The sequence below is a fragment of the Saccostrea echinata genome, unplaced genomic scaffold, assembly GCF_033153115.1.
Source record: "Saccostrea echinata isolate AGI-Se365-2 ecotype Australia unplaced genomic scaffold, CSIRO_AGI_Sech_v1 ptg000002l, whole genome shotgun sequence".
In the NCBI taxonomy this organism is placed as follows: Eukaryota; Metazoa; Mollusca; class Bivalvia; order Ostreida; family Ostreidae; genus Saccostrea; species Saccostrea echinata.
The window spans coordinates 1,813,691-1,839,595 of NW_026889751.1; the positions used below are offsets into that span (position 1 = coordinate 1,813,691).

The window sequence follows — 25,905 nt, forward strand, 5'->3', positions numbered from 1 at the left end:
CTTTTGCCTTGATTTTGACATGCATTTGAGAAACTTTAAGCTTCGCCATAAGCTGCCATACAGGGGCATCAGTGTTTTACAAACAGATCTTGTTTACTTATGTTAATCGAAGTATTTTTACTATTAATTTCAGATCATTATATTTTTTGTTCTTCAATTCATACATGCACATTTTTATATTAAATGGAAATATTATTTTATATCCAAATTTTACATCACTGTTATCGGTTTAAGAGATTTTAAGCTTTGAAATCTCAAAAAAAAAGTTCCAGAGTAAGGTTTCATAGTAAAACAAAGTATCAATTTTTTTATGCCCCCGGATCAAAAGATCCGGGGGGGGGGGGGTTATATTGTTTTTGTCCTGTCTGTCTATTTGTCTGTCTGTCTGTTGTCAACTTTAACCTACCCCAGAACTATTGCGTTCTCAAGGGTAAGGCTTTAATATTTGACATGAGTGTTCATTATGACAAGACCTTTCCATTGGTACAGAAATTTTTTATCAAGTGACCTCAACTGTGACCTTTGACCTACATTTGAAAAACTTTAACATTGGCCATAACTATTGCACTGTAGTCTACGTCCCACTCCAGAATTGTGTTACCATCGGGAGCATAGTGTTTCACAAACACATCTTGTACTTTAATTAACTATAGTAAATTTTGGTTAGGGGTTTGCTTTGGGTACCAACCTCATGGACCTTGAAGTTTGACCCACTTTTGCAAAATTTACTGAACTTTAACCTTTGCAATAACTTTTGAACAGTTGGCGCAAGAGATTTCATACTTCACATGCTTATTCCGTTCTGTGGGTTCAATATTTTTAACCATGGAGTTTAACCTACTTTTGAAAAACCTTAACCTTGGCCATAAGTTTTGAATGGTTCGAGCTAGGGCTTTCATATAACACGTGTGTATATCTAGTGTCGAGACTTTCGATAACGAACCTTGGAGTTCTTTGAAAAACTTTAACCTTGGCATTAACTTTTGAACGGTTAGGGCTAGGATTTTATGATTCACAGGTGTATTTTGTGACAAGACCTTCCTATAAGTAGCAATAATTTTTTACCATTAGACCTTGATCTTTGAGTTTGACCTTCTCTTGAAAACTTTAACATTAGCCATTACTTTTGAAAGGTTAGTGCTAGGACTTTCATATTTCACAGGTGCATTTCTTTGACAAGACCTTCCAGTGGGTACCAACAATGTTGACCCTTTGATCTATACCTTTAGTTTGACCTACTTTTGAAAACCTTAACCTTTGTAATCACGTTTAAATGGTTGGTGTTGGGCTTTCATATTTCACTTGTATAATCATTCCCTTGGAAACCGAATAATGTGTTCCTTTGACCTTCGAGTTTGACCCTCTTTTGAATTTTGAAAACCTTAACCTTGGCCATAACTTTCGAACGGTTGCTGCTAGGGCTTTCCTTCTTCATATGTGTAATTCTTGTGATAAAACCTTTACTTGGGTTCAAATATTTCTTTTACCTTGACCTTATAGTTTGACCTACTTTTGAAAAAACTTTAACCTTGGCCACAACTGTCTGAATAGTTGGTGCTAGGGCTTTTATATTTCACAGGTATATTCCTTGTGACAAGACCTCTCCTTCTGCGCCATTTATTTTGACCTTGGAGTTTGACCTACTTTTGAAAAATTGTAACCTTGGCCATAACTTTTGAACGATTGTTGCTAGGGCTTTCATATTTGACAGATGTTTATTTGTACAACTTACAAGATATTTCTTTGAGTATCATTATTTTCGATCTCTTCACCTCCAACTTAAAGTTAACTTGCTTTTGAGTAACTTAAATCTTCGTCATGAGCTGGCAAACGGGGGCATCAGTGTTTCAAAAACACGGTTTTTTGTTGTTCTAGGTGATCAGCGCTATCCTTTTGAGGGGAGCACTTTAGGCGGTGACGACTATTCAACAAAAATCACTCTGTATCTAGGAATTCCAGTGGGGAATGACAATTTTTATCAAGTTTATGTATGAATATTTATGTTTTCTTGACATTGGATGCTTTTAGTGTAATGCATTTTGAAATGCATTTAATTCAGAAAGTAATTTCCGTTTCTTATCGTAGGTGACCACAAATGGACTCGTCACGTTTAACACCTCAGTTATAACTTATAACCCAAATATGTCCTCGCCTTACCCGTTTTTAGCTCCCTTCTGGACAGACCTGGTTCCCAAACGTATCAAAAATGATAGAGTGTCTTACAGAGTATACATGGACAAATCAACATTGAAGAATGCTAATATCGATGTACAGAATTTCAGTAGGACACCTTCTTTTCAAGCCAAATGGATGCTGGTAGTAACTTGGTATAATACGAGTGTTATTTCCCATGAAGATCATGTAAGTTTGTATCCACTTTATAAGATATTAAGTAGCAATTTCTCTTCGGAAACGATTAAGTCAATTGTGTATGTATTAAGAACAGTTAAAATGCACCTCTGTAATCATAGGTAACAAGAAAGCGATGGCTGGTTCTATGGCATGAAACTCATAAACAAGTCTGCTCTTCAACCGCTGAAGCAGAATTACAAAGACAGTTAAAATGATGGATGTGGATAAAAAAATTATCAGTTTTCTTATCATATTGTAATTTTCATGATAATGGGGTTTGGTCCATAAATTTATTAGGGCCCCGTCTTTGGGTGCCCTAGAGCGATCATTATGTCTGTTCCTCATGCAGGCCATTCCATTGTTGGAATATTCTCTTGTTCCATAAATTCCTTCACAGACCTGAACGGGGGCATTGTCTTCTTGAAAAAGGTAATCATTCGATGGAAAATGTGCTGCAAGATGATTGTCAATTATCTCTATATATTTCTGAGCATTTATTTTCCCAACACAAAGTGTGCCGACTCCATTGTAAGTAATGCATCCCCAGATCATAAAACCCAAACGTATACGTCGCCCTGCGGGTGGTGCAATACAAGGTGGGTCCCATTCCTCTCCGGCTTTTCTCCATACATATATACGTCGTTCGCCATCGATCATAACCTTACATTCATCTGTAAAAATTAGTTTTTTTCCAGTAGTCATCCACAGTTCTCTTCTTTGCACCATTTCACACGCTTTGTTTTATTCACTTCGCTTACACGCATTTTCTTCTTTACAAGTCTCCTTCTGTATCCATCTCGATTTAAATTCTTTTCACAGTGCTTTCTGAGACAGTTCCAGGACCAACTTCATTTCTAACACTCGTTAATTCTTTTAAATTTAGCCCTTGGTTACAACAGAGAGAGAGCGAATGTAAGAAGAAGCAGTTTTTTTTTCTCTTTTAAACCATGATTTTAAACCATGAGCGCATGTTTGTCTATTAATCTCCTTTTGGTACAATATTGTTATTGCAAATATACAACTACTGTTAAACGGAGAACAATAGACAAACATACGCTGACTATGTACAAAGTCAGTGAAAAAGTGGGCGTCCTCATTATCGTACGGAGATTCAAGATACTGTGATGACCCCACCTTTGAAAACAGCTTCGTACTTTGTAAATACATACTTTTTAAAAATGTAATTACGTAATGTTGTAGATTACATGTTGACCATTCCTGCAATTAAAAGAAAAATGCTTGTTTTGAAAGTTTATTTTGTCCCAATTTTCGCATATCCTTAAGTGCAGTCATCCTTTGTATGTGGGAAGTTAAAATATTGTCCCGCCCTTCCAAGTTTCGGACAATATACCTTTTTTGGCGAGTCATATTTTTCACTTAAATTGTCAGATAGTTTTTTGCCACCCGACCCCTTTGGAAAACGATACTACATGTCTGTAGCGGTTGTTCAGTGCGCGTGCAGTCACAAACAAAACCTCAAAAAACGTTGTAAACAATGATAGCAACAGCCAGAGCCAGCTGTGTATCTGAGCAGGACAAATGTTAGGTAAGCCTATCGTCGGATTATTTTCGAAACATTTCGATGTCTTACAGAACATAATGAAAACACGGAAGGTTTAATTTGTAACCTGAATAATTTTAATCTTTCTACAACAGGAGTTCGTTAATAAAAATGGTGTCATCAAGCAGCTTCGGTCATTTATTCAAATTCGGACTACATAATTAAACAATTATTAACTAGCCTTGGTCATTTTTGATATTTTTCTGGTGAATAACAAGCCTTATTCACCACCGAAAGAGACCATAATTGTATTTTATTTTCCGTTTTTTGTAAAGTTTTTGAGATTGTCCACAGTATATACAAATACTAAAGTTAAGAAACAAAATCCTGTACACAAATAAACAGCTTCGAGGGAGATTTTAAACTTGATAACGGTATTGCCAATGGCATTAAAGCAGCTAGAGGCAGATTGGGGATTCGTTCGGAATCCAGATCCAGAGACATCAACGCTTTTAATGGGCTCAAGGAGGTTGGATCCTGTTATCAGAGGTAATGAGAATTTTTTTCCAAGTACATGTATATTTTTAGAATCTACACGCATAGCTTAATTAAAAATCAAAACAAAAATAGAGGGCCAATACGCTTCTTTTGGTGCTAAGGAGCATTTAATATGACCTTTTTTTGCACTGTAATTACGTCTAGTTTTTCCTCTATTATTTCTTATCCAAATAAATTATGGGAACATACACAAGTCTTTTTTCATCTTGAAGAGTCACATAAAAATTTGTGACTACAAAAAAGTTTTAAATTACTTCGCATAGTCAATTATTTGACCTTTTTACACCCAAAAATGTCATTTTCTGGCATTAAAAATTTAACAAGCAATAAAATCATTTGAAAGTAATGATATTTTACTGAATGTAAGCAGAGTGGTAAAAATTATCTGATATATTCTAATATATTCAGGAAAGAAAATTAAATGTGGGGGTCTGTGATGTAAATTTTTAGATATTACTAAAATAGTATAAATTTTAAGCTTAATTTCGGCCATTTTTTCCAGGACAGTTAATTTAGTTTAAAATTTAGGAACAGCATAAATATTTAACTGCACAAAATAACCCTGTACAAGCTGCATGTAGAAAAAAAACGAATCCAACTTAACAATACTGTAAATACTTCCAAAGAGAAAAATGATCATATATTTTGATATTTTATTTGAAAAGACGTTAATGGTAATCTAACTTCCAAGCTTTATGATAAACGTGATGACTTTAACTTTTCAATCGTCAACTTCCCTTACTTATGCAGCAATACACCTATACGGGGTTTATATCTCTCAGTTAATTCGATACGCAAGAGCATGCTCTACGTATGTACATGTACAATTTCTAAAACGAGGTAAGTTATTGACAAACAAGTTGATGAAATAAGAATATCAGCAGTCTCATTTAAAGTCATCATTTCGTAAGTTCTATGGTCGATACAATGATCTTGTCAGCAAATACAATTTATCATTGAGTCAAATGCTGACTGACGTTTTTCATACTAATTGTTACGCCATTATTTACACACTGAATTGTCGACGGATTTTCCCGTTATTTTCCGATCATGACAAGGAGTACACGGCGGGTGTGACCGGTCGGCAGGGGATGCTCACTCCTCCATGGCACCTGATCCTTCCTCTGATGTCTTAGAGGTCCGTGTTTGCTCTGCTCCTATTTGGTAATGTTTAATTGACTTTTGAGCTCGAATACTGTTCGTTATCTCCATATATTTCATTTCTTCTAAAAGCCAACAAAAAAAGTTCTTCACTTAATGCTTTCGGCATTGAGTTTCATAATGGGGTTTTAATTGAATATAGTTTAATTAGCATTGTAGAATCCAAATTTATTGTAAGAACTAAAACATTATGCAGATTTTTTTTTTAAATAGAGGTGAAGACAAAAATCTGCTCAAAAGCTCAGGAACGAACCTTTTAATAATAGTAATTATTATTTGTAGAAATAGTAAGTTATTTACATTTGATTAATTAAAGAGCAAAAGGACCAGAAAATCTTTTGTACAACAACTTGCATTACGTAATAATCCAAAAGCGCATAATGTGACACTCCCCCCCCCCCCCCCATTCACACTCGCATACAAACAAGCATTGAGCTCACAAAATGATACCCCCGCCTCCCATATGATTATAATGGCGAAGTCCATGTTTTGCTATGGGAGACCCAAAATGCCTGTAGCCCCAAAATAAGTGTCAGATCAAAAAGTAAAATAGAAGTTGCACAATGGCACTATGTAATAAAGAATCTGTGAAAGTATCATTAAATTTTATTATTTGGTATAGGAGGAATTGCGGGTAAGAAATGGGTATCCGTCAATATTATAGAAAGAATGGCAGTGTCCATGTTTTACTATGGAAAACCCGAAATATGTGTCCGATCAAAAAGTTAAATAAGAGGTGCACAATGGCCTATGGAACAAAGATTCTGTGAAAGTCTCATTAAATTTCATTTAGTGGTATAAGAAGAGTTGCGGAAAAGAGATGGGTACCCCAAAAAGTAACAGACGGACGGACGTACAGCTAGACGGACGGACGATCACCCCAATCACTATATTAATTATATGTTCAAGGGACAGAGTACTTAACTTTAGCCAATAGGCAACGGATTAAGGAATAAAATCGATTAAAATTTAAATGCTTTTCTAAATTTTGAAAATGAAGCTTATTAAAAGATATATGTAGGCCCCAATAAAATAAACCCATAGCTATGTGGAAACATTTTTATGTGTAAGGAGAGAAATGGCGTATCTGCTGATCTTTAAAAATTAATCTATAAAATCAACAAATAGGGTGATAATAAAATCTCTATTTTGTTTAGAGAAAGAGCCGAAAAGTTCAAACAAACATGTAAAACTACACGTTTTTCCAGTGTGAGGAATGTGGTGATTTTTTCCCCCCGCAGTATCAATATTTTCCAATACATGTACCATGCATATGCACGTGCACATGACCACCAAGGACCCACGGCCCAACTGCAGTGTGATGTCAGAGAACCACTAAAAGAGGGAAAAGATATTAACTACAGTAATTTCTGGACAAGAAATGCAACTTTTGCAGCTAATAGACTAATATAAAAAGTACAAGGAACGAATCCTGAGTGGCAAAATTAGGAAAAAGAGAAGGTTATTGTTTAATTCTGAACAAGTAGCTGGCAGATGGAAGTCTTTGTTCTGGGCATACAAAAGTTTAAAAGAACAATAAGAAACCTGGGAGTCGAAAGAATATGAAAATGCGCTGAATAACATAATAGGTACTAATCCTATAATAATTCGAACATTTACACTCACATCTGACGCATCCACTATCGCTGAATAAAGAAAATTAGATGAAAGCAAGGACGGTGACGTTGAGACATCCAGTGAACAAGCATAATACAGTACATCTGGACCGGAAAAAAACCTCAAACGGGGAACAGAAAGACCTATAAATGAGATAATGCAAGTTTTTCAAGACTACATGGATGAGCGAAAAGCATGAATTTGGAGAGAGGAACTGCAGAGAGAGAGAGAGAGAAGACTTGATACTAATTGATTGATGTCATTTAGGATTCATGACACAAAGAAATTAGATTAAAATCAATTTAATAAAATTAATTAAATTTCAATTGAAAGAAATAATTTATACTATAAAACCATGATGGAATAAGATTGGTAAGTTTTTCATGTAAAGTTTGTTGAAGTTCATTTTTGCGTTTTAATAGTTTAATATCTGGTATTAAAAAGTTATCTACTTAAGGACCCTCTATACACTAGAAGAAAATATTTGTTGGACATTTGAGAAAATTATGGTGTGTAAAGGTATAAATATTGGGCTTATCTATCACATTTTTAACATAGGGTGCCTTGAATTTATACCCAGGAAAAATGTTCAAAGAAATGAAGTACTGATTAACAGAAATTACTGTTGTTTACTTCATTATATAAAATACCTGCAAATGAAGTGTTTTATCTTTTCCTGTTGGCCTATTAAAGTGTTATGAATGCTTGATTTGATCACAAATTAAGTATTCTTGATCAAAGGGCAGATCACTCTATCTGCATAAAAATACCACAAAATCAGAACTCTTTAGTGTGCAGTGTATGGAGGGTTCTTAAACGCAAAAGAAAGGCAACAAGCAGTACTCTACAAATATTTGAATTTTTTATCTAATAATTTTTAAAAATGAATACAGTCAGGTAAAACTCGATTTAAAAACATCAGAGATTTGATAAAAATGTTAAATGATTATCTTTAAACTTTAGAAAGTAACACTGACTGTTAAAACACCCCCACCCCGGCCATTCAATTACAGCGTGCGAGACTGCCATGCACAACAAATTGCAGCTTGATTTCTACGATGCATGTAGGTTCATCAATCTCGAGATCTGAGGGAAAGAAATAATCCTTGCCATTTTTAAATGCCCGTTTTTAGGTCACCTGAGTCACTCAACCAATTTCGGCATATAGCATCTATGGGTGAAGGGGAACAAAAATTGTGAATTTCATGGTTCCTTCCCCCCTGGGGCCTGAGGGGTGGGGCTAAAACCACCAAAATTAATGCAATCTTCAAAAATCTTCTTTACTCCTGGACATCAAGCAGTCAAACTGTTGGCATGATTGTAATAAGCATTAAGCCCTCTACCAAAATTGTGAAATTCATGGGTCAGGGGTTCTGGTGCTAGGGTGGGGCTATATATATCGTATAGTGAAAGTGCATTATGTCTTTGAAAATCTTCTTCTCTGCTCCTGGGTATTAAATAAAGTAACTAAGTACATAGTTATGATGAGCAAGAGTGTCTCTTCCAAAATTGTGAATTTCATGGCCCCAGGATCAGGGGTTCTGGTGTTAGGGCGGGGCTCTATTGATTATATAGTGAAAATGCATTAATTCTTTGAAAATCTTCTTCTCTGCTCCTGGGTATTAAATAAACTAAGTAAGTACATAGTTATGATAAGCAAGAGCACCTCTTCCAAAATTGTGAAATTCATGGCCCCAGGGTCAGGGGTTCTGGTGAAAGGGGGGGGGGGTGCTCTATAGATTATATAGTGAAAATGCATCAATTCTTTGAAAATCTTTTTCTCTGCTCCTGGGTATTAAATAAACTAAGTAAGTACATAGTTGTTATGAGCAAGAGTGCCTCTTCCAAAATTGTGAATTTGATGGCCCCAGGGTCAGGGGTTCCGGTGTTAGGGCGGGGCTCTGTTGATTATATAGTGAAAATACATTAATTCTTTGAAAATCTTCTCTGCTTCTGGGTATTAAATAAACTATTTAAGAACATAGTTATGGTGAACATGGCTGCCTTTTCAGAAATTATGAATTTCATGGCCCCTGGGTCAGGGGTTCAGGTGTTAGGGCGGGGCTCTATCGATTATATAGTGAAAATGCATTAATTCTTTGAAAATCTTCTTCTCTGCTCCTGGGTATTAAATAAACTATGTAAGTACATAGTTATGATGAGCAAGAGCACCTCTTCCAAAATTGTGAATTTCATGGCCCATGGGTCAGGGGTTCTGGTGTTAGGGCGGGGCTCTGTTGATTATATAGTGAAAATACATTAATTCATTGAAAATCTTCTCTGCTTCTGGGTATTAAATAAACTATTTATGAACATAGTTATGGTGAACATGGCTGCCTTTTCAGAAATTATGAATTTCAAGGCCCCTGGGTCAGGGGTTCAGGTGTTAAGACGGGCTCTATTTGATTATATAGTAAAATTGCATTAATTCTTTGAAAGTCTTCTTCTCTGATCTTGGATTTAAATAATTTAACTTAGTGCATAGTTATGAGGAGCATGGTTGCCTCTTCCAAAATTGTGAATTTCATGGCCCATGGGTCAGGGGTTCTGGTGTTAGGGCGGGGCTCTATTAATTATATAGGGAAACTGCATTAATTCTATCAAAATTTTCTCTTCGCTCCTGGGTAATTTTCAAACAAAGGAAGTACATGGTTATAATAAGGAAGAATGCCTCTTCCAAAATTGTTAAATTTATGGCCCCAGGGTCAGGGGTTCTGGTGAAGGCGGGGCGGGGGGGGGGGGCTCTATTGATTATATAGTGAAAATGCATACTGCAGTAATTTCTTTCAAAATATTTTTTCTACTACTGGTTATAAAGCAAAGAAACAAGTGTATAGTTATGATAAGCAAGGGTGCTTATTCCAGAATTGTGAGCTTATGGCCAATGGGTCAGATCTTCTGGTGTAAGGATGGGGCTTTATTTATTTAATAATATAGTGATAATGCATTTCTTTGAAAATTTTCTATGCTTCTTGGCATATTCGAGGCAAACAGAGCAAAGTTTTAATATGCAAGGGTATATTTACCAGAATTTTGAACACTTGATCCATTTAATCAAGTGTTCTGGTCCTGGCCATTGCTCTATTAACTTGTATCCTGCTGAGCAAAGTTATTCCCCTTTGCCATTCACCTTTGATAATAAATCACTGTAAATAATATATTTAAATGCTTAATAGAATAAGAGCATTATGCAAGAATATTTATTGTATAATACAAAAAGTACTTTCACAGTTTTAATGATCAGGTAGACTTGGAAATAATAGATGAATAAAATTGAGACAAAAATAACTCATCGTTTTTAATTGTTCTTCAAAGGCCAAGAGAGGCCAATGTGAGAAATAATAATATGGGGTTAAAAAATAGTTTGTTAATAGTCTGCATGGTAATAGTGATAAATGGGGGACAGATAGATACTAGACCAATTATTTTGTTGATACAAATCATACTATTTTTCTTGCTTTTGGGCAACAAAGCTTCATTTATCAGGTTATGGATCCTCTAAATTGTTGTATTGTACTCAGGTGACCGTTAAGGCCCTTGGGCCTCTTGTTCACATGATAAGGTCGAATTTTCTCTAGCCAAGCGCAGTGTAGTAACCATTGCACTTCCGGTCCAAGGACTGTCATTCATGCTAATGATAGGTAAGAGCCTCTTTAGGTGTGATGTAGTGCATATTTGCATCTGCAACTCTTCATCACCTTTATTTTGAGATTTTCCAGCTGGACCAATGGAAATGCGTACTAAAGTCATTTTAACGAAGCCTTGGCATCGCTTACGGAAAAGAAAGGAGAATTTATTTTTTGGAATATTGCTGCATTACTTATAATGAACATATTCAAACCCTTAAAACCCCATATTATTGCCAAATGTTTTGTTAAACATGCAATTTTTGATTTCTGTTAAGCGGACTCAATCTTACCTTCCGGTAATGGTATGAAAACCAACCATTAAATTATCGATGTTTACAAAGTTGAAGATGTCTTTAAGGTACAAAATTACATTCTATTTATGACATTTCCCCCTAAAATAGAATGTGCGTTTCAGTATATAAACAGACGTTGTTGTTTAATGTTCCTGGATGGAGGATACTGTGTTAGTCCATGTTCAATTTTATTACTAGTTTTAAGGGTTTGATAAATATTTGTATTTACTGTTCAAAGCCCTCCGATAGTGGATATTATGCACAAAAAATTACTTTATTTCATGCATTTAATACATGCATATGTTTTGTCTTCCTTCATTGTACATTGTCATAAACTTATTAAAACCTTTCAAAATTTTCATTTCTTTTAAATGTATTTCAACTTGAAGGGGATAGGCAGCATACTACATGTGCTTATCATTGGTTCAAGCGAGTTTAACAATTAATGTTTTGTGCATATAGTATCTAATGTCCATCGAGCATTCTGCAAAGAATGTTCCGCGTTTAATAATGCTCTCCATCTACTTTTCATTGATTAATTTCCAGTGGTTCCATATAGTCAATACCCTCATTATTAATAGGACAGATATTGTGCAAAACAAGTGCACATGATAGTTTACCTGCTGTTGGAAAACTTAGTACTTGGAGGTGATGTAAAGATAGAATTCATGTCAACTTTGTATAATGCCTTTTATTTGTCCCCTACCAGTGAAACCGGAGGGGACTATAGGTTTCCTCTGAGTCTGTTCGTCCGTCTGTCTTTCTGTCTGTCTGTCCCTCTGTCAGTCTGTCCCACTTGGTTTTCCGCACTTTTTTCTATTGAGCTGATTTGGTATGTGAGTGTATCTTGATGAGTTACAGATAAAGTTTGCATTTCGTTCCGCTTTAATGATTTCTGACGGAATTACGACCTTTTCAATTTTTCAGGGTTTTCCGCAATTTTTTTCTAAACGCTTGCAGATATTGAGCTGATTTTTGGTATGTAACTTTACCTTGATGAGTTATAGATCAAGTTTGCATTTCGTTCCACTTCATTGATTTTTGACGGAATTGGGGCATTTTCAATTTTTAAAGGGAACCACATTACACTTGCCGGTAGGGGACTAGTATTGCTAATGCAATACTCTCAGAATGCTTTTTTTTCACTGGTAGAAGAGTCATGGTTGACAAGAGACTGGGTACAGTTGTTTTATATTTTATCAAAGTGAACGAAGAATCACAGAGCCAGGGTGATTTATTGTAATTAGTGACAAGTGGCACATAGCCACGTTGTATACCCAAGTCTGTGTGTACTGAATTGTAGCACTAGGCAAGTGACAAATACATAGTCTGTATGTATTGAATATCTTACACAATAGGCAAGTATCGATTGTATTTGTATATTTTGCATTCATTATCATCCCTGTAAGACTTGGGAAACTAAGTATGATCCCAAGGAGATCATCCAGGTCTAGCACATTACAATAAACAAGGATATTTTTACCATTTTTTTTTTTTAAATTCTTGGGCAACATTGCTTCGTCAATCAGTTAATTTTGTTTATAATTCGACGGATCTTTTACAGTGTTGTATTATACTCAGGTGACCCTTAAGGCCCTTGGACCTCTTGTTTTGATAAGTTTTCGTGTCTTATAAAAATTCTCAGAAATGGAGGGGGTTACACCATCCATTCGTCAGGTACTTGTGATGACTGATACATATATGTAACTCTGTATAATGGTTTTTGAGTTTGATGTCTAGGTTACCAAAAAAGAAAATGCTGGGAATTCTTTGAAAACACTACTCCTCTTACAGTTTTGGTCTGATTCATGAAAGACTATTCATAAAACTTCTTACTTAGACTACACCGTTGCATTGATTTAGATTTTTTCCGACGGTTTTGTTACTATAAATAGAAATTATATCAAAATTTCCAAGAAAACTTTGTACACAAGTAGACTATGTACATGATGATACATACATGCAATTCTCTTTTTCGATTTAGACAAACTGTGTTGCTAAGATTGTAACAATATTATGTATATATTTTAGCTAAATATAGACCTCATTCATTGTGTACATCAGCGGCCTCAGTTAAATATAATCAGATTTTGTATTTATTAACACCTAAGCGACTCAAGATACACGCTCTATTTTAACGCCATATGTAAACCATGTCATGCCATGCTGTCTTGAATAAACAGTACTATTTCCTGATTTAGACTCTCTATGATATTGAAACAATGATTACAAAAACTAATTTAAAAAATTTGAATTATTTCAAAAGCTACCACTCCTACAATTTTAGTCCGAGTTCGTTTAAACTAGCCCTAGAAAGAGACTAATAGAATCATAATTCTGTTTATTGGTGTTACCAGGTATAGTTTCCTCTCTCCTTTTAACTTTTGTTACAAGTACAAACCAGTAGAGCTTCAGTCTCTTCTGATACTTCTGGTCGATTTAATTAACATCGGTGTTCTTGCATCATGAAAACCATGTAACCGAAGAATGTTTAATATATTTTCTCACTTTCAGAAGATAACTGTTCAATGTATCCTGATAACAGATCACGTGTCTACATACACAATATACAGATTTATTAACGTGAGCATTAGTGATGTAGGGAGCAAAATAGGAATTGGATTTAACAACGGTACTTCTCTTAGCAACCCATACTCTTTCACAACCAGTGCATATAGAATGGGTACTCACATTGGGAACACAGGTAACATCAATTTGCATGTCAACTGAGTGTTATATGGAATCAAATTTACTCTCGATGTTATTTATTTATACCCACGCAAATGAAGTTTGGGGGATCAATACATGGAAGTATCACCCTGTTCATCCGTCCGTCTGTCCGTGCAATCATGTCCAGGCCATCATGTCTTCTTAAAGAAGATGTATTGGTAGCTCACACTTGATAGAGATCATTCTAGCAATTTAATGGTCACACAGCAAAAGTGTAAATTCATCCGGTTCCTATTTTTGTAATTAAGATAGGTTTTAAGCTCATACCTGACACATAGTCTGATTATGTCCTGAGTGGAGATGGATTTGAAGCTTATACCGATTATGTCCTGAGTGGAGACAGGTTTGAAGCTCATACCTGACACATAGTTTATGTCCTGAGGAAATGCCGTGATCCTCATTCAAGGCCATTGGCAGAAAAAGTGTCACATTTGTGTCTCGTCCATACTAGTAACCATGTGAGGAGAAACAATTGAAGTTCAAGATTGCATATCACTGTAGGTGTGTCAAGAACTTGAGCCAAGGTCATTTGGTAAGTTCAAGATCTGTATAAGAAAAGCCTATAATCCTGTCCTAGCCATATTGTGTAATGAAGACACATTGGATGCTCATACTCAGCACAGATTTACTTTAGACTTGCAGGTGTGTCTTGCCTTTGACCAAAGGTCTTTTGAGTAAGTTCAAGGTCATTGGCATGAAGCGTTACCTTTTCATTAATCTGTGATGGAAAAAAGTTCGAAGTTGATACTTGACACAAAAATTGCTTATGACTAGTGTGTCATGATCTTGAGCAAGATTTATTTCAGTAAGTTCAAGATCACTGGCAAAAAAAAAGCGTAAAATTCATGCCCAGAAAATGTGTTATGACCTTGATCCAAGCTCAATCCCAACAGCTCAAGGTACTGACAGGATTCATGTTTAATTCACAACTCTTAGATAAATATTGGAAATCGATAACTCGTTAGGGTATGTCAAATCTTTACCTAGGTCACTTTGTCAAGTTCTAGGTCATTGTCAGAAAAAAGTGTAAAATTCATGCCTGGGTATTTTATTCTCTGATGGAGAAACAATGAAAGTTCACACTTCACAAAATTTACTTCTGACCATAGGATATGTCATCTTCTTCATCGAATGTCATTTCAAGGTCGCCTTTTAAAAAATGCACATAGACATTTTAAAAATATGCAGAGGCCAGGGGGTATAATTTTATTATTCGGTCATTTTGTGCTTTTTGTCTATGATTAGTTACTCAAATTCATGAAGTTAGCTCTTCTTTAGTAAGCTGAATTACTTCACACAAGTTTACCTCTGACCAGATGATGCGTCATTTTCTTCAACGAAGGTCATTTTGGTAAGTTCAAGGTCGCCTTAAGAAATATGCACTTAGATATTTTAAAAACATGCAGGTATATAGGTAAAACTTTGATCGACATAGTGGCTCCACCCTACCCCCACGGGTCATGACTTGGATAAAATTGAATCTACACTACCTCAGGATGCTTCTTCATTGTAATATGATTAATCACGACTTTGCTGTTCTTCAAAAGAATTTTAAAGATATTTCCCAAGTATTCGTTTGTAAAAGTTTGATTGCCCAAAGTGACCCCATCCTATCCCCTGGGGGTCATGATTTGAACAAACATGAATCTATACTACCCCAGAATCCCTTCACATAAGTTTAATCTTTTCTGGTCCAGTAGTTTTTGAGAAGAAGATTTTTAGATTATCCCACCAAATTTTCTTAATTATGAAAGAGGACGTGGCCCTTCATTTGAACAAACTTGAATCCCCTTCACTTTAGGATACTTTTTACCATATTGGTTGAAATTGGCCCAGTGGTTCTGGAGTAGAAGATGAAAATTTGAAAAGTTAACAACGTCTACAGACAACGGACAGATTTCGATCAGAAAAGCTCACTTGAGCAGTTCAATAATATCATCGACAGGTCCAATATCTTACTCTGCGGTCAAACATCGATCTTTTTAATGACCGCTCGGTAAAACATTGGAAATGTTAGACTTTTTAAAGTATAGATTTATATAGGAAATAATTTTTAAAGGTATAATAATTAGCTGTAATAAATGAATTATGTTGTTTCTTAAGGTCTCTTCGGAGTTTGGTTCTACACAGTTACCCCAGGTAAGTTCTAAACAACTACTTCAGATAGGTTTATGGCATTCAATAGGAGTGCTAATGTATAGTCATAATGAGAAAAATCTATCTGTTAAATTCCAACTATTGAAATGAAAACATGGAAGAATATTTTTTTCGTCCGTAACAGAAGGAGACATTCTGGCTTTGGTGTATATTTAAGGTCTTTCGTTCCAGACGGAAGACCTTATAGTGATTCTACCGTTTCTTTTTCTTCTTATTAGCTCACCTGAGCCGAAGGCTCAAGTGAGCTTTTCTGATCACTTTTTGTCCGGAGTCCATCTGTCTGTCTGTCTTTCTGTCTGGAAACTTTTCACATTTCGACTTCTTCTCAAGAACCAATGGGCCAATTTCAACTAAAGTAATTTCAACCACAAAGTAGCCTTGGGTGAAGGGGATTCAAGTTTGGTCAAATGAAGGACCATGCCCTCAAGAACCACTGGGCCAGGAAAGATGAAACTTATGTGGAAACATCCTCAGATAGTTTAAATTCAAATCTATTTAAAACATGACCCCGGGGGTTGGGTGGGGCCACAATGGGCGATTCAAGTTTTACATAGGAAAATTCTTAAAAACTCTTCTTCTCAAAAACAGCAAAGCCATGATTGGTCATATTTATATGGAAGTAGATTCAAATTTGTTCATATCATGACCCTCGGGGGTAGGGTGGGTCCACAATGGGGGATCAAAGTTTTACATAGAAATCTATAGGAAAATATCTTTAAAAATCTTCTTAAGAACAGCAAAGCCGTGATTGGTCATATTTATATGGAAGCATCCTCAGGTAGTGTAGATTCAAGTTTGTTCAAATAATGACCCCCGGGGGTAGGGTGGGGCCAGAACGGGTGATCAAAGTTTAGCATAGGAATACATAGGAAATTCTTTAAAAATCTTCTTCTCAAGAACAGCAAAGTCATGATTGGTCATATTTTAATGGAAGCATCCTCAGGTAGTGTAGATTCAAGCCATGACCCCCGGGGGTAGGGTGGGTCCACAATGGGTGATAAAAAATTTTCATAGGAGGATAAAGGAAAAAACTTTTAAAATCTTCTGATGAAGAACAGCAGAATAATGATTGGTCATATTTATATGGAAGCATCCTCAGGTAGTGTAGATTCAATTTTGTTCAAATCATGACCTCCCGAGTGTAGGGTGGGGCCATAATGGGGGATCAAAGTTTAGCATAGGAATATATAGGAAAAAATCTTTCTCAAAAACAGAAAAGCCATGATTAGTCATATTGATATGGAGGCATCTTCTGGTTGTGTAGATTCAAATTTGTTCAATTGAGGGCCCTAGGCTGTAGGGTGGGGCCACAATGGGGGATCAAATTTTTACAAATGAATATATAGGAAAAAATCTTCTGCTCAAGAGCAGCAAAGCCATTTGTTATATTGATATGGAAGCATCATCGGGTAGTTTAAAATTCAAGCCCCCCCCCCCCTGTAAACTTTTCAATACTGAACTGATTTCTGCTTTTTTCTTAGCCAATGTGCTCAGGTGAGCGATGTGGCCCATGGGCCTCTTGTCCCCCCCCCCCCTTTTTCTTCTCGGTTCGATTTCTCAGAGATGGTTGAACGGATTTTCAGAGATGATAGAGAATGAAAATAACCCCAGATGTTTTTTTTTTCATTTTTTTTCGAAAATCACTTCCAGTTGTCAGATATCTCCGATTTCCGTTTTTTTCCAAAAATATTTTGTCCGAGTCATGTCTCAGAAGCGGTAAGAGATTAATACACCAAACTTATATGAGTAATAGATCTTGAGGAGTATGCAAATCCATTTGGGTTAAGAGCGTCAACCGTCACTTCCGGTCGTCACAGGAAGTGATCAAAGAAATCAAAAATTTCTATTTTTCTTTTTTAAATTAAATCTTGCATAACATTATTGCATCTGTTTCACAGTTTCGAAATATGTTGGTCCCATCGGAAATGAAAACGTCAACTTCCGGTTACAAGCGAAAAACTGCATTAATCCAGTATTGAATTTTCCCATCAATTTCGCTTATAGATAAAGTATTTGAACTGTTTTTTAAATATGTTATTAAGACTGCAAATGTCTAGAGTAACGTCAAATATCTTTGTGAAATTTACTTCTGCTCGAGTGTTTTCATGTCCGCAAAATGAGAACTTGTCCAAGTGATATCTCAGAAACGGTAACAGATAAAGACATCAAACTTATATGAGTAATAAACCTTGAAGATAAGGCAAAACTATTTGGGTTAAGAGCGTCAGCCATCACTTCTGGTCGTCGCAGGAAGTGATCGAAGAAATCAAAAATTTCAATTTTTCTCTTTTAAAATGCATCTCGCATCATATATGTATCTCCTTCACAGTTTCAATATGTGTTGATCTCACCGGAAACAAAAAACGACAACTTCCGTTTATAAGAGAAAAACTACGTAATTAGGATTTTTAACTTTCCCATAAATATCGCTTATAGATAAAGTTTCTGAAATGATTTTTACATATGTTATGGAGACTGTAATTGTCTACAGTGACGTCAACCATCTTATTAAAATTCACTTCCGGTCACGTGTTTTTTCTGTCCTCAAATTGAGATTTTGTTCACCAAATTGCTCAGAAACACTACATGACTGAAGTCTAAAACTTTCGCAACTGATAGTCAGTCACCAGTTTATTTACATCATGTGAAAATCGTACTTTGCCGTCACTTCCGATTGTGACAGGAAGAGATGCAAAAAAGTGAATTTTTCATTTTTTTTTTTTTTACACAAATGTTTGGCTAATGATGTTAGATAGACCATGACCATGCAAATTATTTTTACCGGAAGTGCGGACTGAAAAACCGGAAGTTGTCTCAAACATGAGAAGTTTTTTCATAGAAACTTTTAGGGATGATTAGTTGTGAATGATTTAGGTGTAGAATGAACACTTTATTTGGAGTAATTTCGGTCACGATGAAGTAAAAAAAAACATAGAAAGTAGAGTTATTTCCGTTTTTCATGACCTTGACCTTTGATCTTGGGTCAAATATAAAAATAAGGACATGCATCCAGCTCCAGTATCAGGTTAAAACTAAGAGAGTAAAGATTTGTGGTTTTTTTCCTTCTTTTTTAATGACTTTGACCTTGACCCAAAGGTCAAATAAGGCCTAAGGATGTGGAAGTACTTAATTATAAGTTTAAAAGAGGCATAAAACAAATACTTTACCCACCCACCCCCCTTTCAACCAAAAAAAAATCATATCAACAGCAACGTGGAATATTTCTCTTAAATTCAAACTAGACCTCGGAACGACACCAAATTTGGTGCAAAAGTAGTATTGACCTCAGAGAAACGTTCTCGAGAGTTTTAATGTGAGTCTTATAACTACGATAGAAGTCATTAAGTTTACCGACAAAAACTACAAGTTCTGTTTTTTTTTAAATTTAAGTGCAGGTGAAGGAAGAAATGATCTAAAACTTTTATCGGCTATTTCTTCAGATGTCGTTAATAGCAATCGATTTTCCTGATGTGATGCGACATTTTAATACCAAGCATTCTCTCTTTCTTTTAAATGTGGAATTTATTTGATTTTTATTCAGAATTAATCAGTTTCCAGAAATAGTGATTTTCGGTAGATTAAAAACAATTCTCGCTTTCATTGTGTTTTTCTTCTAAAAATGCATGTTGGGAGTTTAATTTGTGCTACATATATTTAATTTAACCCAAAGAAATGCTTATTTAGATGTTTTATTTTTTTCAAGATATTCTGTCAGAAATGTTAGAATCCGAACCCGATCTTTTAAGCTTTCAACGAAGATTAATCACCCCCATATTTACCAAAAATTCAGCATGCTCACAATATCTATAAACGGGGCTACAGTCCACTAAAACACAGTGTTAATGTTTTCTCACGCAGCCCGTCCCTTCTTATTTTATACACTGCTTGCAAGTTCCAATCTCTACCCAGAGTTATCGTTCCCGCTACGCTCCACTAATACCTCTGTCAACGTCTAAAAAAGTAGTACGGAAGGCGTAGACGCTTGGCCTTTATCACCGGAAGATTAACAAACGTATCAAACGTATCACCTTAACTTTTCTGTATATGTGTCAATGCTGCAAGTTGTTTGTATTTAAAAACTAAACCATGTTGATATTTGTCGGCAATGCGTTTTAAATTTTCCACGTTCTCCATATCTGTCTACATGAGTGATGCAATATCCCGCCGAGAAATAATCCCTTGTAAGATACGGTAATACAGATATATCTCTTTCTAATTTTCATACATAAACGTTTCTTTAAATTTTAAAGCTTAAATATATAACTTTAAAATTTATAATTTTTTATACAATAGGTCAGAGTAAGTTTTGCCAAGAATCTTGGCATTTAGACGTTGACAGAGGTGTTGTAGCGCCCTCTGGTGAGAGATTGTGCAAGTTCAGGAACTATTTCCTTTTACGGCACTTCTTTTTTCCCCTACCGATTCTAAAAATACTTGCCTTTATTCTAGTCCTAAACAATTTAACTTAGGCATGATATCGGAATGCGTAGCCTAATGGTTAGCGCACCTGTCTTTCAAATCAAGGGTTTTGAGTTCGATCCCAGCCGGAGATACACTTTTGTTTTTCTTTTCTTTTCTAATTTTTTGCATTTTTTTTTTCAAACCAATTGAAACGGAAACACTTTAAAAAGTGGAAAGGCCTCTAATTGTTCACGGGACAATTAGTTTACTAGTTTTTATCTGTATTTATATACTGAAAGGAAAAAGAAACGCAGGGTAAACTTTTTAGGTGAAATAAGGATATACGTTTCAGACGTATTTTTCAGTATTGTTATCTAACATTAAATTTCATCTTTAATAAATATGTAACCAAAATCTCGTTTGATTTTCTCCAATAATTCATGAATTATATGACGGTACCCCCCAAAAGTGAAAACTGAAAATTCTCATTATATCACATATCTCCCTCGCGCATCTGTCACAGCCTTGATTCTCCCATGCAAGGAGTTCATCAGTGTGTATATCCTTCCAATAGGGATATTATTCAACCCTTCCGACAAGGCAGCCTTAAGTTGATTGAGACCAGCTTGGGCATTTTGAACCCTATCGTCCACGTAGTCCCAAAGATGTTCGATGCGGAAAAGATGGACTTTACGAAGACCATCAAGTAGATGAATGTGATAGTTTGCGAGAAAGTCGACAAACCTGGCAGCATTGGGACGGGAGTTAACATGAAAAAATAGGCAAACGACGCACGCGTGCGCGAGTGAGAGGAATACCAACGTAAAGTTGACGAGCTCACAAACCAAATTCGCGCAATCGATTTCCTTCAGTTTTGGGATGAATGTAACCACTGTCATAGCCTACTGTAATAATAGCAGTTTTAGGGTAATATGATGGTGATTATACAGGTGGCAGGATGTATAGCCCGATTTTGACCTGCGCGGCTAGGATAAGGCTGTCCGAGGAATATCTCTGAACTACCTAGATATGACGTCATAATGGCATATGACGTCAAGTCACTGCATACTTGAGCTGACATGACGGGGAAAGTGTCATAACTTATACGTTCCTTTCACATCACATTTAGAATTTTTTTACGTTGATGTTTAATTCATGTGTCCGGATTATTGTTTTAAGGCTGTTATGATGGTGAATATTTGCAGTAATATATCGTTATTACTTTTTCTTGTCTAACATGTACGTATTCAAACAACTAAAAAAAAGAATGTGAAATGCCCCCTTACACGTCTGTAGAAAGAGTTAGAATTTATAAATCTTATATATATATATTAGACTGGCACAAGTGAATAATAAGGATTAATTGAAGATATTCTGTGTGAATCTACTAGAGAAATATGTCCTCTAACTGAATTTTGCTGGGGGATTGCATGTAATTTATCCTATTTTGTATAAATTGCGATGAAGAGTGGAAAATGACCCCTTGTATGTGGGTAAGTTGAATTTCTCGTGAAATATTTTCTTAAGAAATAAAATTCAGACTTGTCCCCAGCACTTTATATATACCCAAGAATACGTTTAATTGATTTATGTAGCAGGCCGTTAACAATAATTTTGTTTTTCACTTGTGCCGATGCGATTTTTGTGCAACATTTAAGAAAATTTATAAGTGTCCGTCACGTGATCAATACAGTCATGTGACATCACAAAAATGCTTTTTCATAATACCTTATTCAACCTTCTTTACAACTTAACTGTGTATGTATACATAAATTACAAATTGAAATCAAAACATAGCTCAATATAACATAGTATATATTTGTGCATATTAAGCCTTCGGACAGCCTTAACATAGCTGCGTGGCGCTTTTACGCAGCAAGTGGTACGAAAAGATGTGTTGAAAAACATGTCATCAATATGCACGTGTTTTCGACTTTTTACCACTTTCCCTACGTGACGTCATATATTTTACGGTTGAGTAATTCTGAATACTGATTTTAATGCACAGTAACCAAGATATCCCTCTGACCAATTTTCATAATTTTCGGTTAAGCAGTAAAAAAAAATCGCATATTATGTTACCCTGCGTTTCTTTTTCCTTTCAGTATATATCTGTGGAAGTCTTGAGATAACTTTTATTAATCATTTAGAGTAATCTTGTTGACAAGATTTTGATGGGTTTTTTCCCCCCAAAGAATCAAGAAAACGGAAGACCTGTTATTGCCTAGGCAATAAGTATCTAGTTAATATACTTTTTACTGTCTATGAGGACAATAATAGCAAGTTTATTGTCCCCCAAGACAGCAACTATGTCTCAAGGCGCATCTGAGGGAAAAAGTTGCTGTCGATGGTGACAATTATTTTGCTGTTGTCTGAATAGTCAGCAAGTAGGTGTTTTATTATATCGAAGTAGACTTTATTTGTGTCACGTCCCGAAACAGAAAAAATCAGAAATTCCGAGTTGAAAAACGAGAGAAATTTAATGCTGTCTAATAATTTCACCATGGGAAAATAGCACAAAACTATTTCACGTTCAAGCCTATTTAGCGACTCCTACTTATAATTGCGATGGCATAACAATGCTTTGAACATGGATCTACGATAGATCTTAAATTTTAATGAATCCTTAATCTTGGAATTAGTTAACATCAATACGTCAAAAGTGTGTTGCATCACGAATATCAATTTGGTTGTAGATATGTATTGTTGTAGATATAGAAGGGGGGGGGGGGGGTCACAATGACTGCTTTCTCATGTGTAATTTAAGAAATTATCGCGCAATTAAATTCATGCTAAAATTTTAAATCTTGCATTCCGTTTGCTTGGAAATAATATAATTGCATATCAATATTCAAAACAGTATTTGTTTACTTGTTGGTAATTGAAATTTTCCAGATAAAAATAATTGCGTTTTCGGAACTTGTGAACATGAAGGGGTTTGTGAGGATTTGTACAGAGATTTTCAGTGTCATTGCAAGCCTGGATTTAAGGGGAAAAGGTGCCAAACAGGTGAAGAAATTTTGAATTTTTTGATATTTTCTTGAAAATTGCAGTTCTGTACTTAGCTTCATGGGTAAATATTTTATTGCATATCAGATATCAACGAATGCCTAGCACAGCCATGTGACAATGGAACCTGCGACAACACGGTAGGGAGTTATCACTGTACCTGTTTTCTCGGTTGGACAGGGAAGCACTGCGATTCTGGTATGTTTATTTTGGAAATGTCAGATAAAAAAGAGACGTATAGATACATTTGATTGGTTTGTTCACTAACAAATAAAATCCGATATTGTTCATCTGTAGAGGAGAATTGGAACAACACTGTATGTTCAAGGGAGGAAGTCTGCTGTAAAATGTCACCGTACAAATCACATGAAGAAACGGGTAAGAGATAACTTAAACTATGACATTCTAAAAACTTTAAATTCTGCCAACCCCCAAATTACCAAGATGAAAATACTTCAGTTGACTCACGCGCGGAACCAGGAATTTCTTTTTAGTGGCGATCCATCCCAGTCCAAAATCCTTTCCCAAACGTTAAAAAACTTCACTTTCTAAGCTTCTTTCTACTAATTTTACAGGGGTCCACGTTTTCTACGGCGGTCCAGGGTCATTTTAGCTATTTTAATATGTACATTTAATAACGGGCGAGGGGGTCTTGTATCCCTACCCCACCTCGATCCGCTCATGTAACTGAACATACGAGTTATCTTTCTGTGTCCATCCTGTACTTTTCAAAATAAAACCGATTCTTCCTCGCCCTAAGGAAACATTCTGTTCTTATTTGCATTAAAATTCAATTACACACTACTTTGTTACAATTTTACAGATAGTATAATCGTGATTATAGAACATAGTCCAAAATAAGTTAAACATGTCATAAAAATTGTTCTTCAATCTTGATCCTCACTCGAGCACTGAAAAATTAATTTAAAAATCTTGAAAAATTCACTTTCGATGACCGAAGCGGTATCTTGTTTAATCCTCAGTCTAGGTCTGACTGTACTTCTAAACAATGACTGAGGTATTTATAACTCGGGTTTTGGCAAATAAGTCCATCAATTAGATAAACTGGAAACTAATCAATTCGATTGTATCCGTGAGAGTGGTAGATCGCGTCTAACTGGATACAAAGCAGGAACCAATATAGAGTCTTAGATAAAAGACAATAACTTAATATTTTATCTACAAAATACGTAAAATACAAATAACCGAGTAATATGGTCCGGAAATTCGGAGTCCTCTTAGATTTCCTGCTATAGAAGGGTGGGGAGAGAAAGGTTTTCTAAGGTTACCTTTGTAGAGTGATTGAAGTAAAACTAGGAAAACAAAAAATTCAACCGAACTAACGACCAACAACTCTTCACAAAATATATGGCTATCAATCGCCTTGACCTAAACAATGAATCAAAACAACACGAGAAGTGAAGGTCAGAGATTGTTTGTGATCAAACCAGGGAAACGTCAGTCACATTTTAGATTCATAGAAATTCTTTACCGTAAAAATGTAAACAACAGCAGATGAAGTCATACTTTTTCCTACTATGGTCTATTGCTCACCCTAAAACCAAAAAAAGTTTAACACTCCCAGCCCCCCCCCCTTTTTTATGATTCAGCTTACATGCAGAGTCACTCTCTGCAGGAATGATTATTTTATCCCCCAAATATGAAAAATGTATACTCTGTAAACGTGTTTTAATATTTGAGTATGTTTCTTGTGTAGACATATTTTTTGTTGTCCATCCTTCTGTAAAATATTATACACGGCCTTGGACATCAATTTTGGTCAGTATGAAAACATTTTAATAGATTTTTATGGCACAAATTATTGTGAAAATATACTTTTTTCAATATACCTTTTGAACCCGTGTAAACTGGCAACTTAATTAAAACAAAACAAAATTTGTTTATGATATCAATAATTTACATTTTGCCAACTGTCGATCCCTGTTCCCAAATCGAAGCTACTTGCCAACATTTGGGTTTCTATAGTTCGGGGTGACACTATTCTCTCTTGTAACAGATTCTGGTATAGTAGCTGCTTTGTCTGCACTGTTAGCTGTTGTGAGTTTGAGTTCCTTGGCCCTGGCTGTGCTTACATGTCATTTTAGAAGACAAAGGTAACTGCTGTTTAAAGATTGTACATCTATCAAATTTCTCCCAAAAATGCTGAGAGATGGTATATTGTATTTTTTTCAAGAAAAATTTAATAGTAGTATTTCAAGTTAATGTCAATGATAACTTTTAGAATTCCAGAACAGAAAAATGTGACGGAGGAAACTTACGAGAATGTAACAGTGACGAACACAACAGAACAGGGGTCGTCAATATATACAAACCTGCAACTGAGCCCGAACACCAGCAAATGAACGACAAATACGAACAACATGGCATATGTCAATTATTTATATGTAATATGACAAACAGAATACTCAATCGTGTTTAACCTGTTTCAGAAGAATGGTGATACTAAATTAACGTACTCATTTAAGTCGATGTTAGA

The 25,905-nt window shown here is 35.5% G+C and overlaps 1 protein-coding gene across 1 annotated transcript; it reads left to right on the top strand.

The window, feature by feature from the left end:
* The first annotated feature begins 1,881 nt into the window (after window positions 1–1,881).
* Window positions 1,882–25,905, top strand: LOC133204943 (sushi, nidogen and EGF-like domain-containing protein 1). The gene is made up of 9 exons (XM_061340689.1): window positions 1,882–1,988; window positions 2,086–2,361; window positions 13,626–13,815; window positions 15,945–15,980; window positions 23,295–23,408; window positions 23,496–23,606; window positions 23,706–23,786; window positions 25,426–25,522; window positions 25,651–25,905. Exons 2-9 carry the CDS (start codon window positions 2,143–2,145, stop codon window positions 25,769–25,771), a joined length of 969 nt encoding a protein of 322 aa, XP_061196673.1. The 5' UTR covers window positions 1,882–1,988; window positions 2,086–2,142; the 3' UTR covers window positions 25,772–25,905.